Genomic DNA, 17,899 nt, shown 5'->3' with positions numbered 1-17,899 from the left:
TGTGCAAACTAGTGATGACTCTAAAGTCTAAACCTTTCAGGTGCTCTGTATTTTTCTCTTCTTTCAAATTTCTTGGGAAAACAAAAAAGAAACAGAAAGGAAAAACATTTTCTTTTTTGCTTTTATAGTTTTTTATTTTAGGATATGTTGAGTTTTGAGGTCTAATACTCTAGAGTCTAGAATATGTGACTTTTCAGCAAGCTGATAAATTCTTATGCAAAGCATGAGAAATTTCTGAGTGGTGTGCTCCAGGAAGCAGCAGCGACGAACTCACAACCACTCAATATCTTGATACATTAATTAAAAGTGATGTTGAAAAATTAAAATTGTGTAGCGATGACTATTTGTGAAACGAATATGCAATTCTTTCTCTGCAAAACAGGGCAGCACTGAATCAAATAAGTCAAGCACTGAATAGTGAATATCACTTAGAACCGATCTCAAGATTAGGTTAACAATTGCTTGCTCTCCACAATTCTCTTCCGTAGAAAATCGGAGTCACCATTTCATTCAGCAACTTCTTACTTTCCAGAAAGTATGTGTCTGCCTTCAACTATAATCTTTATTTTTATTATTTATTTTGGCGAACAGAAAGTTGAATCCTTCAAGGATTGTTCACCCTTAAATCAATAATTTTCATTGCGTGATAGATTCTACTTAATGATCCAGTGATTAACTCATTGCTTTTTCAATTTACTCATGCTCATTTTAAATAACTTAGCATTTCTTGATTTGAGCAGTGTTGTAGGTATGCTTAATTAAAAAATTATTGCTTTAGGTATTTTAAATAGAAATTCCATAAAAATCAATAGAATAATTAAATTTGAGCATGTATACAGTAATGACCTGATGAGGTTGAGGTGTGATCTTCTTCAGTGCTGCTTCACTAGCACTTCTTCAAATGGTGTTATTCAGATAAAGGGGAAAATCTTCCCCTACTTGATTCTTGCACAAGCAACAAATAATTTTAATAAACGTAATTGTCTTGGAAAGATAGGCTTGAAGAATCTATACTATGGTAAGAGACTACCCCTATATATATATGAAATGAACATTATGAGTAGATTTTCTTTTCTGATAGTAAGTACATGCAGGCAAACTTAGAGATGGGTGTGAGATTGTAATTGAAAGAGTATCATCCAATGACAAGAGGCAAATATTTCAGCAGTTCCTCAATGAAATTTTGGTTTCGAATATCCTGCATCACAAGAATCTCGTGACATTTTGCGGTTATGCCTTTCATCATGAGGAATTCCTGGTAGCACATGAATATCTCTCCAATGGCACTCTTGCTGCTTATCTTGAATGTGAAATCCAACATAATAAATGCACATTACCTTTGCTTACTCGAATGGAAATTGCCATCGATATTGCGAATGCATTGAGCTATCTTCACAAGCATGGCATCATCCACCATAACATAAACTCCAGCAATATTCTGCTAGATAAGAACATGTGTGCTAAAGTTGCTGGCTTGCACTTATCAAGGAAACTTCCAGAGGATGTTTCTGTCAATGCCACCAGCATTGTTTCAATTTCAAGTGATATAGCAAAAAATTGTGTTTACATTGACCCAGAGTATGTGTCTCATGGCAGAGTCAGCACCAAGAATGATGTTTATAGCTTCGGAGTAGTGTTGTGCGATTTGATATCATCCAAGCTTGCTAAGTATTGGGAAGGTTGTGACCGAGAAAGTATTGCTGTCCTTTTAGGCAGAAATATTGAAAATCAAGCTTTGGACAAGGTATTGGATCCAAGAACTGGCTTCCAATCAGACCATAAGATCATGCAGGTGATGACTGCAATGGCAGAGCTTGCACTTAATTGCGTGGGATTTCCACAAGAACAAAGGCCAAATATGGAACAGGTGCTAGATATCCTCAATGGCAAGAGACTAGAGAGATATAAAACAATAGAAGGTGCACAACCTTTTTGACTTTTGTCCCTTTCCACTTCAATGGATTCCACCCATTATGTTGGTTTAGTGCACATATTAAAGTGTACTATAATCAATGAATAATGGTCTAAAACATTCTTAATCTAATCAACGACATGTATTGTTGAACAAAGTCATGAATAAAAAGTGACTTGTATGCAATAGACATGCACCTAACTATTTTTTCCTTTCATTCATCTTTCCCAGCTTTCAGAATCTTTGACTATGCTGATCTCAGAAAAGCTACCATGCAATTTCGTCGAGATAGGATCCTTGGAGAGGGAGGGTTCGGCAGCGTATTTTATGGTAACATGCTAACACTATAAATCCTTCCTGCATATATTTAAAGAATAAAATAGTGCTCATATGTTTCATATTCTTGTACAATTTTATACTTATAGTAGAGATGTTTGGTTGGGGATGAAATATGAGATGGAAATTTTATGATTGATTAAATGCATAAATTTAAACATATATATGGTTTTATGAAAGTTTATTTTAACTTTGTTTTTATTCTCACCGTTTCTACTATGTCAAACATACAAGCCAACATTCTTACAACCTTATGCTTAGTTTCTGTTGTTATTTTTGACCAACCCACATTCAATTTCACTACTTATCAACTTACAATTGTAAGAACTCTCATATTTTTATCACAATTCACACAACATATGAGACTTAAGAACAATAGGTATGCATAATTTGTTCTTTTGGCTTGCCACTGATATTAGGAAAACTTCAAGATGGACTTGAAGTTGCAATAAAACGTTTCCACAACATGCGGGAAAATTCTCTTAAGCAATTCATGAATGAAATCGAGATCTTAAGACTCTTGCACCATAGAAACCTGGTTTCACTCTACGGCCGCAGCTCTGGTGAACATAACGAACTCTTTCTAGTCTATGAGTACGTCCCCAATGGCACTGTCTCTAGACATATTCATGGAGGTAAAATTGAAAAGCTACCATGGCTTACTAGATTGAATATTGCCATAGAAACTGCAACTGCATTGGCATATCTTCATGATTCAGGTATCATACACCGTGATGTAAAAGGAAGTAATATCCTCTTGGATGAAATTTTTTCTGTTAAAGTTGCAGATTTCGGACTCTCACGGTCCCAACCAGATTATGTTACTCATGTGTCAACAGCTCCAGCAGGGACAAATGCCTATATGGATCCGGAATATTTCCAAACAGGCAGGGTTTCCTATAGAAGTGATGTATATAGCTTTGGAGTGGTCTTGTTTGAGCTCATATCATCTAAACCTGCATTTTGGAGGGATGTCCCACACGGCGAGGCGGTTGGCCTCGCAAAGTTTGCAATAATCAAACTGTTAAATAACACATTGAAGGAGCTAGTAGATCCAGATATTGGCTATGATTCAGATAAAGATGTAACGGAAATGGTAACAGCAGTGGCAGAGTTGGCCTTTCAGTGCATTCAGTGTCCTAAAGAGCTTAGACCTTCCATGAAACAGGTGCTGGAGACCCTTGAGGGTATAAAGAAGGGAACATGGGGATTCAACCAGATAACTTAGTCTCAATTCTCTGCTATTGCATATTTATATCTCCAGTTACCTGATTCTTATTCACCATTTCTTGACAGTTTGAACTCATCCTATAAGCATAATTCTATTTCTTCTGTTAAATTTATCGTTCAAAGTTTATTGAGATGTAGCATATATTTATATATCTATTTGCAATATATAATTTTGAAGACACAAGCTATGGCATATCGTGGTGCTACTACTTTGAATTCTGTTAGAGTACTACATCATTCTATTGCGTTAATTGTTATTCTCTTCTTTAATATAATGATCATTCTTCTACAAAAGTCCTATTTGAAATTGAGTGTCATTAGAAATGTATTGAAGAACTTGCATACGCTCATGACCATGTAATATACAGTAGCCATAAAAATGGACAAGATTTTGATGGCTCATTTGACTTAAAACATTTAAAATCCATTAATGGTTGAATCTTCTTTCCTTGACTTTCACTGATGAAATTTCATCCATTGAAATTGCTTCATCTTTTTAAGAGCACCAAGCTCTGCTGTTTGTTGTTGAGTGACATGTAAGTCTGATTGGTTTGTCCCTAGATCTGATGGATTATTTCTTCCTACATGCATGAAAATTGTGAATTATAACCATCACGTAACTGAATAGAACTTCATGAAATCTGAAATTAAGACTATGTTATTTGGTTGAATCCCCATGTTCCCTTCTTTATTCCTTCTAGGGTCTCCAGCACCTGTTTCATAGAAGGTCTAGGATCTTTAGGACACTGCACACACTGAAATGCTAACTCTGCCACAGCTGTTATCATTTCCCATCAACTTTTTATCTGAACCAAACTTGAAAATTGGATCCACGAGCTCCTCCATTGCATTGTTTAACATCTTAGTGATTCCAAACTTGGCTAGAGTAACACTCTCTCCATCATCCAACAAGCTAGGTGGTTTCAATGATATGAGCTCAAACAAGACCACGCCAAAGCTGTAGACATCACTTCTATCACTGACTCTTCCAGATTCATAGTAATCCGGATCTATGTAAGCGTGAGTTCCCACTGGCATGGTTGAAACATGTGTAATAGAACTTGGAAGTGACCTTGAGAGTCCAAAATCTGCAACCTTAACAGTCAAGTTTTCATCCAAGAGAATGTTGCTTCCTTTCACATTGCGATGGATGATGCCTGAATCATGAAGATATACTAACGTGGTTGCAGTTTCAATGGCAATGTTCAATCTAGTAAGCCATGATAACTTTTCACTGGAAGGTCCTTGAAGACATTTAGAAAGGGTGCCGTTGGAGATGTACTCATACACTAGAAGATGGTTCTTCCTGTGACGAGAGCTGCCGCCATAAAGTAACACCAAATTTTGATGCTGCAAGAGACTTAAGATCTCTATTTCTTTCATGAATTGATTGATGGACTTTTCTATCTCGTTGTGGAAATGTTTTACTGCAATTTCGCGCCCATCCTTAAGTTTTCCTAATCACAAATGCACATCATTAAAACAGAAAACTTTACAAATCAACTTCATCTATGAAAATTTTACTCCATTTTTCACTTTTAGCCAAACATAACTCTATCCCTCTATTGACTGATTACAGCATAGCTCACAAAGGTTATTGTCTAAAATTTGAAACAATCACAGAGATTGAGTTTTGAAACTAGTGGGGATTTTTATACGACAATCTTTAAGAGAATAAGGTCCCATTGGTACAAATTTTTTTTCTTTAAATATATGCAGAAAAAAGGTGTCATTTGTTAGCATCTTACCATAGTAGACAGTGGCAAACCCTCCCTTTCCAAGGCAAGTGTCAAAATGTTTAGTTGCTTCTTCAAGTTCAGCATGGTGGAAGATTTTAAAAGCTGAGACAGATGGATTCATAATAAAGAAGTAGTTAACCCTTTGTTAATTATGCTAACACCAAAACGACTGTGTGAAAACCATGAAGGATTAAAAGGGACAAAGAAAATGATCTCAAACCTTTTTCTGAGTTTACTTCAAATCTCTCTTTTCTTATACCATTGAGGATCTCTAGCACTTGTTCCATGTTTGGCCTTAGTTCTTGTGGAGAATTCATGCACTCAAGTGCAAGCTCTGCTACAGCAGTTATCATCTGCTTGATTTTATGGTCTGATTGGAAGCCAAGTCTTGGATCCAACACCTTGTTCATATCTTGGCTTCCAATTTTTTTGCTTAAAATTGTAGCAATACTCTCTTCCTCGCAACCTTTCCAATACTTAGCGAGTTTGATGATATAAGCTCACACAAAACCACTCCAAAGCTGTAAACATCAACTGTGGCACCAACCCTGCCATATGATACATATTCTGGGTCTATGTAACCACGTGTCCCTACTAAATCACTTGTAACATAGGTATCATCGATTGAAACTCCTTCTGGAAGTTTCCTTGACAAATGTAAGCCACCAAGTTTAGCACAAAGGTTCTTGTCTAGCAGAATATTGTGGGATTTTACATTGCGATGGACGATGCCATGATAATGAAGATAGCTCAATGCATTTGCAGCATCAATTGCAATGTCTAATCTAGTGAGCCAATGCAGTGTGCTGCTTTGTGACATTTCAAGTTGAAGATAAGAAGCAAGAGTGCCATTTGAGAGGTATTCATGTGCTAGCAGGAACTCCTTATGATGAAAGGCACAACCATGAAATGACACCAGATTCTTATGAGGTAAGATATTTGAGATCAAATCTTCATAGAGGAACTGCTGGAATATGTGCATCTCATTATTGGAATATCTTTCAATTGCAACCTCACGCCCATTCTTTTTGTCTACAAGTGTATACCACCAGAAGAAAGTAAATCTAAACCATATATTCTTTCATATGTGTCTTTTCCCACTAAGTTGGATTGACTACATAGATCAAAGAAGTCATCGTGCCGCTTCTAAGTGTTGAGTTCATTGAATAACTAAACCTTGATGATGACAAACCTTTGATATAGTTCTTATTTACTTGTGTGCATCAATATCTTATTCAGGTATTGCAGGTCAACAAAAGGAAAGATCTTCTAAGACCAATAATGCAGCAAGCAATATTTCAGGCATATCAGCATTCATTGAGGAAAATCTCCTATTACCGGATCGTGACTAACAATTCTAAGCTAGGTTGAGCTTAGGTGTTAAGAGTCCGGTTTGAACTTTTTGATTGGTGTTTGTAATATATTTGATTATAGTGAAAATTTCACCATAGTTTGTGGTGAAGATTGGATGTAGGTCTCATTGCCTATGGAGACTGAACCAGGATATATGGTTGTCTCATCTTCTTCCCTCATCTTTGTTAGTGTCATTTCGATGCAAGACAAAAACGAAAATAATCTCCTGTATTATTGATTTACTGCTCTAACAATTTTAAAGTATTATATTTCCTTTGATTTCTTGACTCAACCCCCTTCTTAAGGCTTAGGGAAACCTTCACTAAGTATTGATGCGACAAAGTTTTATGTTGGTTGTCTTCAGCCTAACACAACCCTACATGGATTCAAAGACAGCCTTGCATCATGGCTATATTTTGGGATGCGACAAAGTTTTATCTAAGCTGTTGGAGGCCTAACACAACTCTACCAGGATCCAAAGACATGTCGAGTTTCTTTCGTACGTGTGATGTGTATGCTACATATTGAGAGTGAAACACTGAGATGACTAGTACCCTATTAACCATTCAATGAGATATAGACTCAACTTATATTGTATTCACATCTCATCTGATAGTGAACAATGGAGAACTGAGAATGTAAAACCATGTAGGTGCATATAACAACTATTCCTTATTCTCTTACCATGGTAAACTTTCTCCAAGCCTATCTTTCCAAGCATATTACATTGGTCAAAATTATTTGTAACTTTTGCAAGTTCCCGGTAGGATAAGATTGGCCACTTTATCTGAATTGAATCATTTGGAGATGTGCCAGAAGAAGTTCCGGGGAAGCAGCTTTGAAAGAGATCACTACACAACCTCATAAGGTCAGTACAAAGTGAAGTATGGCCACTTGTTCTGCTTAAGGATAACAATGTCACATAATTAGAAAAATAAATAAATAAATAAAATCATTTGAATTTTTACAGAAAAAGAGTGAATAATTGCTAGATAGAAAACAATAGTTACCTACTTCTTATTAAGAGCGAAAATATATTTCTTGATCATTTTGATAAATAAATCCAAAAACAAATTCTAACCTTCTAACATTTTTCAGGAATTAGTAACTATGGATAAATTATCCCTGGTAGTGCAGAAATTAAAATAGGAAATAAAAAAACTGTCAAAGAACACATAGTCAAGGGAAATGCACAATAACATTACAACAGGACAAGAAACTACTTTGAATGGGTCATGTAACCAAAAGCAAAATGTAATTGGATATTTCAATATATCTTTGTGTTAATTCCTTCTTTGTAAGGTCCATGAAAAGTTATTCATACAAATTATAAATTTAAGACCAAAGAAAATTCCCGTTTAGTTAGATGAAATAGCAGCACTGATACAAGGAAACATATCATACTTTTCAAACCACAAAACATCAAAGAAAGTAGTGAAAAGAAAGTATTAAGAACAGAACATACCTCTAGAAACGTTGAGGTTGCTTAATAAAATGGTAACAACAATGATCTTCCCAAAGGAATTAAGAGCAAATAAATAAAACAAAAATAATACTGCTTAATCCTAAGATACAGTACTTTTAAGCGATTTTTAGCACCATAAAAAGACAAAGCAAGACCAAGACGAGTGTAAAGCAAGTCAGCAGTCAACACATAGACACGCTATTGCAAGTTGTCAAGTGATAATGACACGCTATTTGGTTCAGCTGATATAATTTGGAAGAAACAATGAAGGAGAAAAGAAGCATTAGAAAGCCATATAAGTACGAAGCATAGTTATATGGAACGCATTGCCTTCTGGTACAGAAACAGATTCGTGGTACACCACATGTAAAATATTTTATATGGAAAATATACTTACGACATTCCGGTACGCAGATGAATTATGAGTTGATATGCATGAATTGTTTACACAGTACATCACTTAATTGGTGAATTCATGTAACCATGGAATGAAGGAAGAACAAATAAGCAAAATATATTAACTTGGACCCTATGCTTGGTACGGGTTTCTAGATAGAACATACAAGGCATAAGGGAGAGACAAGACTCAAAGGTTATGACTCTATTTCTACCTCTACACTCTCTCATACTCCAAGCAGATTTCTATCTCCTTATATTTTGGTATTTCTGTTTTGAGACGGTTATCAACCAAGCCTAATTGATGCTATCTTATTTGGTAAAATCGCCGTGTTCTGTGCTTTATGCCCTGAAGGGTCTCTAGCACCTGCTTCATGGATGGCCTTAGTTCCTTAGAACATTGCAGGCACTGAATGGCAACCCTGCCACAGCTGTTATGGCTTCTCCTATCTCATTGTCAGATTGAAAACCAAGGCATGGATCCACCAGCTCATAAAATTCTTGGTTTTGGATTTTGCTCATGATAAGACTAAGTTTTAACTTCATGCTGATCTCTATTCAGATCCAAAGCTTTCATGGATGTTAAGATCTCAGACAAAAACCACCCCAAAAATTTTAAATGTCACTTTTGTCACTAACCCTGTAATATTGGAAATACAGAGTGTCCATATAGCCATTAAATAGTAAATAGTAACCTCTTGTGAAGAAGTTGAAACAACCAACAGAAGAGTGTGCAAAAGGCCAAAATCTGCGACCTTAATGCAGAAGTTTTAATCCAAAAGAATGTTAGCAGATTTTACATCACGGCGAATAATGCCAGAATTGTGAAGATAAGCCAATGCACTTGCAGCCTCAATTGCTATATTCAATCCTGTATGCAAAGGTAGTGGAGTGCTTTATGTCTTTTATGGCTGCCATGAAATGTTTTGGAATATTAGCATGAGTTCAAGACCATGGTAACAGTAGCCATAAAACGAAACAAGATTTTGATGGCTTATTTGACTTAAGACTTTGATTTCATTCTTGAACTGTTGAAGCTTGTGTTTATTTTCACACGGTCTTTCATCCATCTTTAAGTTCTGCTAAAGTAACATGCATGGCAAAGCTTACCATGAAATACTGTGCCGAAGGTTCCCTGTCCAAGTATCCTAGAGGGACTAAAATACTCGGTTGGTTCTTTCTTGTAGTTGTAGGTGCAGCATTGGAACCAAGCAGAAGGGACGCACCTCATTTGGTTAGAAACAGTTGGAACCTGTATACATGCTAATCATTTGAGAAAAGAAAAAAAACATTGATTAGGACATAAAATAAAGTAATACAGTGTAATTATGAATGATATGATAGATTCCATTTTAGATATATATTTCTAAGCAAACTAAAGTTTCTGGTTAATCGTTCAATTCTAGCGCACATTGACACCGTTTGGATTATTTAACCCTTTATTTTCTTAATAGAATTATGTTATGGCATAAGGGTTTGGAATTTGTCCTTCAAGCTCAAAACTTGCCCACACAAATAAACACAATTAGTTATGACATGCATGTTTTTCAAAGAGGAACTTGTTGTAAGGCAAAACTTGTAAAAGAAAATTGCTAAACTAAGAATCTATTCTTAATATATAAAAGTAGACGCAAAAGTTTCAGAAATTATTTTTCTTATGGAACTCATGGTGGTGTATTGGGTGAATATTGGTGCATGAGGTGTTTTGCTGAAATGTGGACGTGGTCAACACGCCGGGGGCGTGGTGACAGAGCCGGTCAGCAGCTCCCCATCAACAAGCCGGGGGCGTGGTTAAGTGGCGACCGGACAATGGTGGCAGACCCCTGCCATCACGCGGGGGGCGTGGTGCTGCGGAACCCGTGAAGCGGTTGCTGGGTTCCAATGCTGCAGCAGTATCACGGGGGGAAGCAACCCCCCACCCCGGTAACCAGTAAGAGACCTCAACCCCAGTATAAATTCCATCTCTTCCCTTCCATTGAAGCACAATGAGTGTGGGGGTTACTACTGAGAGAGGGAAAAAACGGGTATAGGGTGTGTTAAAAAAGAAAGAGTGTGCTGATAATACATTAAAAGAAGAAGAGGGTATTCGTAGCAGTAGTTAGTAGCGAGGGTTCAGGTTTACGAAAAAGAAAAAATTATTGAAAAAAAAATATTATTAGTTTGTAGTGACTTAAAAATGGTACGTAATTATACAGCACCAAAAGAACATATTATCAATTATTTGGATCATCTAATTTATGTAAGTTGATGAATTTTATTTTTTTATGTATTTAAAATTTTTAAATTTTGTCACTGTTAGTATGGTATAAATATATAATAAGATTATTATTTTTTTGTATTTTATGAATTATTTTAGAATAAAATTTTAAATAATATTATATGTTATTATTTTAAATATAAACGTAAGTATATAATTTTTTTTCTTATAATAGGATTAATTTTATGATATAAAATAGTATAATAGAATCTATATTTTATATTTTTTGTGATGAGTATACTAATGAATAAATAAATAAATAAGTATTTTGATTGATAAACATATAATTAAATATTCTATTTAATATTCGGAAAAAGATCGTTTATATTTATTTATTTATTTAAAAAAAGAAGTGTAAGTATAAATATATGTATTTATAATATTTAAAGAAATGAATAAATATTAGATAAATAAATTTTTTTCGTTGAAAATAAATAAATGTTAAATGAGTAATAATATTTCGTTGAAAATAAATAAATATGCTAATATTTGTTAAATATTTTAATAAATAAGATATTAAAATAAATATGTGAATATTTATTATTTGTAAGAATTATTATTTAATTAATCTAACAGATTTATCTTTGTTTATGCAGCCAAACAGGAATTTGTTGGTACGTAAATTGGATCCGCCCCAGACGTGGAACCCGATGGTCGAGAACTACTTACGCGCCACGGGATTCTACCACGTCTCTAGGATTGGGGTGATAAGAGGATTTCACCCCTTATTAGCTGCTCTGGTTGAGAGGTGGAGGCCGGAAACTCATACCTTTGTATTGCCGGTCGGTGAGGTTACAGTGACATTGGAAGATGTCGCTCATATATTTGGCCTACCCATTGATGGAGAGCCTGTGAGTGGATGGACTGATAGTAGTGGCGACTTCCTGCAGAGTCAGAGCATCGCGATATTTGGTCGTGAACCAGTAGTCAGTCGTTCCTCGAAATCCTATATAAAGTTGGGTTGGGTTCGACGTATTAGAGATGCAGAGCTGTTGGACACTGAGGAGTCCATTAGGAGATACGTCAGATATCAGATCTTCTATTTGTTAGGGTCGACCCTATTCACGGATAAGTCGACCGCATACACCCATGCGAAGTATCTACCATTACTTCGCGATTTCGAGCGGATCCATACATATAGTTGGGGTTCAGCATGTCTCGCACATCTTTACAGAGCACTATGCCGTGCATCACGATATGATACAAAGGAGATGGATGGCCCTCTGAATCTGTTGTTTGTTTGGGCATGGGAGCGAATGCCGTGTATTGCTCCCGTACCGAGACAGACCCTTCCACCGGCTGAAATACCAGTTGCCATGAGGTAATAATTCTTATTTTAGTCCTGCGTTATATTAACGATGCATGTTGGATTTACGGTGACTTATGTAAATTTTTTCACTTAATCATGTTTCAGGTGGAGTCATTCGGAACGGACAACAATGTGGTTATCGAAGACCGTTGCGAGTTTCAGGCATGATATAGACTACATGCAGGAGGTAAATATTTATGTTTCTTGTGATTCGTATTTTCAAATATTAATGTTAGGGTTCTAATATACCAATAATACGTGGCAGTTTGAGTGGCGGCCGTACGACGGATTGATCATACCGGACGAGTTGCATGGTCATCTTGAGGTGTGTGACATCGTTGTTCCTTTGTTGTCGTTTGAGTGTGTCGAATGGCATCCTGTGGATCGAGTGATGCGTCAGTTTGGGTATGCACAACCTCCCCCGCGAGAAGCAAGGGACATTCCGCTCGACCAGCATTGCATCGTTCTTCGCGGAGTACAACTTCATGACTGGACAGTTTTGCATAGGACATGGATAGGAGAGTGGGCCAATAGGCGAAACAGTCGGTTGCGGGATCAGTACCCCGTTCCAACCTGGGACTTTTTACCCACGGTGGAGTACCGAGATTGGTACGTGGCCTCGTACGGACATATACTAAGATTGTCTGAGTACGTTCCTCAGCATCCACAGCCACCTGCACCACAGCCACCTGCACCTCAAGGTCCACCTCAGCATGCAGTGTTTGAGCTGTTTCCTTATTATATACCACAGCCACCGGACCACAGTCATGGTAGCCGTCACACTCAGGACAGTCACCACTCTCAGTACTCTCAGGGCAGTCACCACTCTCAGAGCAATCACCACTCTCGGCACTCTCAGCACAGCCACCACTCTCGACACTCTTAGCACAGCCACCACTCGCAGCACTCTCAGCACGGTCACCAGGGTCAGTCCGGGTCGGCCACTCTGGGTGTGGATGACTCAGTTCCAGGTCACCCATATGACCTACGGACGGAGCAAAATCTACCTGATAGGTATACTCCGTTGCGGTTCGATTAGGGCATGATGGGTAAGGGACTGAACTGGTTGGTACGAAAGAAGTGAGCTTGGGTTTAGGATTTTTAGCTTTAATTTTAAGTATTAAGTTAATGTAACTCGTATTTAATGTTTTATTTGTTGACCTATGTATTCGGTAGTTAATCTGTTGTATAATTAATTCACGAGAACAGTTGATGATAATATTAACCTGACATTAAACATCAATGGATAGACTCAAATTGAAAAATACAAACACGATTAACATCAAAAGCATCACTTAGACAAGACTCAAATTTAAAAATACAAACACGACAATTTTAAAAATCATTCTCCCGCACCACTCGGTCCAGCACGCTGAGGACATCGACTCCGACTATGACCCTGAGCACCACAGAGACGGCATATCCGAGGACCACGCATGTCGTGTGAGTCCATTTCATTCAAGTATCTGGTCAATTTGGGCCGACCTTTCGACGTTCGCCTCAAGGCGGGATTAGCGACCAATGTGGGTCCCTCATAGGCAGGCCATGTCTCGGGATCACCTAATGGTGTGAACTCAAATCTATATACCTTACGAACCTCTGTGATCTTGTACACATCATGCACATAAAACTGCCAATCGAGACGCTGGTTAGCACAACAAGCAATAACATGGCGACATGGTAGTCGTTCAACCTGAAAGTGCCCATAGTTACACGTCCGTCGCGCAAGATCAACAACTAACACCTTTCCGCTAGTCATTTTGTGCACCTCAAATACCTCATTTCGTCTATCGAACCAGTGCACAACTATATTCCCAGCTTGTTGTATATTTGCTTCTATCCGCTGTTGTGCAAATACTGAGTAAGTAAATCCAGCACGCTTCCGTTTGTGAGTCTCGGCACTCTTCCGTGTAAACAGTTCATTTAACCGATAATATGTTGCTCGGACCAGCGCCAACACAGGTAGATTACTCCTCCACCGTTCTTGAATATCCTATGTTGACAACAAGCTTTTGCAAGTGAGGGACTTTGAATGCCCTTAGGAAGTTGCTGCCGAGGTGCCTTATACAAAACAACCACCATGCTCTTGGAGGTTGCCAGTCACCTCCGGAACGATTTACTGCTGCCCAGATTGACTCATGCCGGTCGGAGATCATACCCACTCCGTCTTTTCTAACAACATGCATTCGCAGATTTCTAAGAAAAAATGCCACGCATTAGCTGTCTCCCCTTCCACCAAGGCAAAAGCGATAGGCACAATATTCTGGTTCCCATCTTGTGCAACAGCGACTAGAAATGTACCTTTATATTTTCTGTACAGGTGTGTGCCGTCAACCTGAACTAGGGGCTTGCAATGCCTGAATGCCCTAATGCATGGATTGAAACTCCAAAATACACGATGAAGTATTTTTACACCGTGCGCTTCCTCATTCCCGTTGTACAGTGGTCGTGTTTCTATTTGGACAACTGAACCAGGCATCTTCTGAACTATGATCGAGAGCCACCATGGCAAGGCTTGGTAAGAATCCTCCCAACCACCAAAAACCTTCGCTATGGACTTCTGCTTTTCCAACCAAGCCTTTCGGTAACTGATGGTATAGTTAAACCTTGACTGGACTTCCGCTATTATAGATTTCACCTTGATGGACGGGTCAGTCTCGACCAATGGTCTTATCGCCTCAGCAACTGTATCCGAGTCCAACTTGGAATGATCTTGTGAAATCATTCCCATTGTACACATGTGCCTACCGTTGTTTCTGCGTATCTCCCAGCAACCTTTTTTCCGTATCAAGCTGGCTTGGATAAGCCAGTCGCACCCACGCCCATACATCTTGCATTTTGCATAGAACGTCTGTGGTTCAGACTCATACACATCATAGTCAACTCCTCTAGAGATAGTGTAACTTCTAATTGCTGCGACGACTGACTTTCTAGAACTGTATTCCATTCCAATCCGGAACTCTCCGTCCTCAGGATTAGCAATGCCTACAGAAAGCCGAAATCATCATTCATTTATCAATCCAAAGTATAAATTAGCAAAAACTTATTATTCAGTCAACACGTACCTATGTTTGCATATTCCGAAAATTCTGGGGCATGGATGGCGTCGAGATCTAACTCACGCATAAAAGGTGGAACGCACATCGGTTGACTGCTCGAGGGATGAACCACTACATTGTCCGCTTCTGCCTCAACTCACACATCACCATCCTCGTCTTCGTCGCCAGCTTCATAAGTGGCTTCAAAGTCCTCTTCGCTGTCACTATGCATTCTTTCGTACACTGCAACTCTATCATCTTCTATATCTAAATCATTTTGAATCCCTGTTTCCTCTACGGCTTCAAACTCAACGTACAACTCAATCTGTGGCTGTCACATCTGAGTCTGCCGGTGAATTTGAAACATATTCTGCATACTCGCTTCGTCAGTGATCGGTATGGTATCAAATTGTATTAGACCACCAAAAACTACAACTGGATTCCGGTACATAATTCTGCTCACTCGCATCGACATACCGTTCTCCATGCTTTGAAAGAGACCGTTCTGAAGCTCTATTAACGTCATAGTGCACGTAACCACAAATAAAAACGGATTATGGCACACAAACCTCACTCTCTCATGAGTATTCTGTACTATTTCACCATTGTGATACACCACCAAATTTGCGGTACCCTCCATTATACCCCAACACACTCAAAGAACACTCAAGGCACACACTTATTCTGAATGAAAATGGTACCAAGATCTGCCTTATATAGAGGGAAGCATTCAACACGCCCCCACGTGCTGCGTGTCTCATCCAATCACGTGTTGCCACGTGTCAGCACGCCCCCCGCGTGTTGACTCAGCACGCCCACCGCGTGCAGTCTGCCTTAGCCAACCAGGAACTGCCACGTGTCAGCACGCCCACTGCGTACTGACTCAGCACGCCCCCACATGCTGCGTGTAGCACTGCCATGTGGCCTCCACGCCCCCGGCGTGCTGTGTTGACACTGCCACGTGTGCTCCACGCCCCTGGCGTGGTGCTGCATGTTCCACGCCCCCCGTGTGTTGACCTTCTACCTGACACGTCCACCCATGTGTAAATACACTATGTTCCCCCATTCTCAGCCAATACACCACTGTTTACCCCATAACCAAATTCTTGAGTTCATAAGTTTACCCACATTACTTTTAAGACATCTTTCTCTTTCTACTAATGACATGTCAGCAACATTGCTTACTTGGCAAAATTTTAGAATCAACCACTTAATTTTTGTCAAATCATCTATTATTTCCAAATCAACAAAAAAATAAAATATATAAAAATTTGTAACGAAATTTGTAACCTACAGAGATATTGAATTCATATTCCTATGTTTATTATATTTCACCGTTATAAATAATACAATAAATTTATAACCCCAATAATTAATTTATTAATTTCTATAAATAACTCATTAAATGTAATAAACATCTATATTACAAATGTCATAATAATATTATTAATCATAATAAATTTTATGTTACAAATATTCAAATTTCATACTATTTGAACTACTTATATAAGTCTCTTATCACTATTCCTTCAAATAATATCAAATTTAGCACAAAAAATTTATTTTCAAACTACATAAAAAAGAAGACAACTATATTTGTAACACATGTAATCAAACACCACAATATCCAACAATAAGGTAACTCTATATACTTTTCATAATCTCATCTATCAAATTATTAGTTACTAATCCAATACTTATTTTAGGTTCATAAATCAATTAAAGTTTTCAGATCAAAGTGCTATAACAACTTTTTTACTATTTGATGGCAAAGAAAAAAATTGTTAGGCACAACTGCTTTAAATCTAACGACACTCCAGAAAAGTAATGACATTGAAACACCACCCTAATTAAAAAATTTGTGCAACCTTACACTTATATTTGAAGTCAAAGTAAATTATTTTAATCTCAAAAAAGGTTCTCAACAATACAGTATTACCAAGACATTTGTTCTAACAAAAAATATTGAACCTCAACACCCATTATAACAAATAAAATAGGTAATACTCTAAAAAAAATTACTTATTTAAGACATCATTTTTATTTCCAATTTAAATTATTCATTGATTATAGAAACCAACTTTGCCAACACTAATATCATCAGACGAAGATCAAATACCCATCAAGAGATTAAGGAGAAAGAAAACCATACAAATTCAAGATACATCTTCGGAAGAAGAATATACATGCAAAGATGGAATAAACAACACAATAGAAAGTGCATACAACTCAATAATTTATAAAGAACATGCCTTCACAAGAACCTACGACAGAAAGAAGAAAGCAACAACTCTAACAATAACCAATAAAGAAAAAGGAGGATGAGCACCACATAAGAAGACTAACTCCATTAACTAAAACAAATACAAAAATCAAACCACCAAATAAAAATGTCATTTTGTATAACTCTAACATCTAAATTTTTTGTACTACAAATTATTTTAAATAAAACACCTTTTAAATTTAGCTTTAGTTTGCACATATTTAATTTAATTTTACAAAACATAGTCATTTTTAATATTTATTATATTATCATTAATTTATCGCTCCGCGCATCGCACAGGTCTCGTTCTAGTTTATTTATTTATTTCTACTAGGGGTGTCCGCGGATCGGATCGGATCGGATATGGCTGAAAATTCGATCCGATCCGCACAATTTTCATCGGATCGGATCGGATATGATATCCGCACTTTTTAGTGCTGGATCCGATCCGATCCAATCCGCACATTTGCGGATTGGATCGGATATCGGATATATCCGCATAATTAAATCTTCTCTTTTTAATCATATTTCTATGTAAAAGAATTCGATAAAAATATTTCTTTCATACTTTTAAACTTATTTATTCCTAAAATATTTTTAA

The 17,899-nt window shown here is 37.4% G+C and overlaps 2 protein-coding genes and 2 pseudogenes across 5 annotated transcripts; 2 read left to right on the top strand and 2 right to left on the bottom strand.

The window, feature by feature from the left end:
* Nucleotides 1–48: 48 nt before the first annotated feature.
* LOC107641190 (wall-associated receptor kinase 5-like) lies at nucleotides 49–3,662 on the top strand. Of its 3 annotated transcripts, none has more exons than XM_021102863.2 (6): nucleotides 49–535; nucleotides 840–1,018; nucleotides 1,095–1,919; nucleotides 2,144–2,242; nucleotides 2,668–2,883; nucleotides 3,037–3,662. In XM_021102863.2, exons 2-6 carry the CDS (start codon nucleotides 850–852, stop codon nucleotides 3,474–3,476), a joined length of 1,749 nt encoding a protein of 582 aa, XP_020958522.1. In that variant the 5' UTR covers nucleotides 49–535; nucleotides 840–849; the 3' UTR covers nucleotides 3,477–3,662. The 3 variants fall into 3 exon arrangements, with proteins under 3 accessions (XP_020958522.1, XP_020958521.1, XP_020958520.1); XM_021102862.2 differs by having other exon boundaries at nucleotides 3,031–3,662; XM_021102861.2 differs by having other exon boundaries at nucleotides 51–535; nucleotides 2,668–3,662.
* A 28-nt stretch (nucleotides 3,663–3,690) lies between these two features.
* On the bottom strand, nucleotides 3,691–8,252 carry LOC110262566 (uncharacterized; annotated as a pseudogene). The gene is made up of 5 exons (XR_015883401.1): nucleotides 8,036–8,252; nucleotides 7,255–7,469; nucleotides 5,438–6,249; nucleotides 5,227–5,319; nucleotides 3,691–4,935 (listed from the first exon to the last, which is right to left on the bottom strand). The product of XR_015883401.1 is annotated as an uncharacterized LOC110262566 (transcript).
* Nucleotides 8,253–8,721: 469 nt separating this feature from the next.
* Nucleotides 8,722–10,481, bottom strand: LOC148566076 (LEAF RUST 10 DISEASE-RESISTANCE LOCUS RECEPTOR-LIKE PROTEIN KINASE-like 1.4 pseudogene; annotated as a pseudogene).
* A 1,418-nt stretch (nucleotides 10,482–11,899) lies between these two features.
* LOC107641188 (serine/threonine-protein phosphatase 7 long form homolog) lies at nucleotides 11,900–15,917 on the top strand. The gene is made up of 4 exons (XM_088487364.1): nucleotides 11,900–12,009; nucleotides 12,103–12,184; nucleotides 12,263–12,837; nucleotides 15,827–15,917. Exons 1-4 carry the CDS (start codon nucleotides 11,900–11,902, stop codon nucleotides 15,915–15,917), a joined length of 858 nt encoding a protein of 285 aa, XP_088343490.1.
* The last annotated feature ends 1,982 nt before the right edge of the window (nucleotides 15,918–17,899 follow it).

This window comes from Arachis ipaensis, chromosome B5 (genome assembly GCF_059453495.1).
Source record: "Arachis ipaensis isolate K30076 ecotype BB chromosome B5, ASM5945349v1, whole genome shotgun sequence".
Classification (NCBI taxonomy): Eukaryota; Viridiplantae; Streptophyta; class Magnoliopsida; order Fabales; family Fabaceae; genus Arachis; species Arachis ipaensis.
The sequence above is the reverse complement of the archived record's forward strand: the minus strand, read 5'-3'. Positions and strand labels throughout refer to the sequence as shown.

Bases quoted from the DNA above. Each gene is read 5' to 3' on its own strand.
- LOC107641190 (XM_021102861.2), top strand. From the start codon at position 850: ATGAGGTTGAGGTGTGATCTTCTTCAGTGCTGCTTCACTAGCACTTCT. The intron at 1,019-1,094 runs GTAAGAGACTAC...AAGTACATGCAG, and splicing joins CTTGAAGAATCTATACTATG to GCAAACTTAGAGATGGGTGT. The intron at 2,243-2,667 runs GTAACATGCTAA...CACTGATATTAG, and splicing joins GTTCGGCAGCGTATTTTATG to GAAAACTTCAAGATGGACTT.
- LOC107641188 (XM_088487364.1), top strand. From the start codon at position 11,900: ATGGATGGCCCTCTGAATCTGTTGTTTGTTTGGGCATGGGAGCGAATG. The intron at 12,010-12,102 runs GTAATAATTCTT...ATCATGTTTCAG, and splicing joins GAAATACCAGTTGCCATGAG to GTGGAGTCATTCGGAACGGA. The intron at 12,838-15,826 runs CCACTCTCGGCA...GTGTCAGCACGC, and splicing joins CACCACTCTCAGAGCAATCA to CCCCCGCGTGTTGACTCAGC.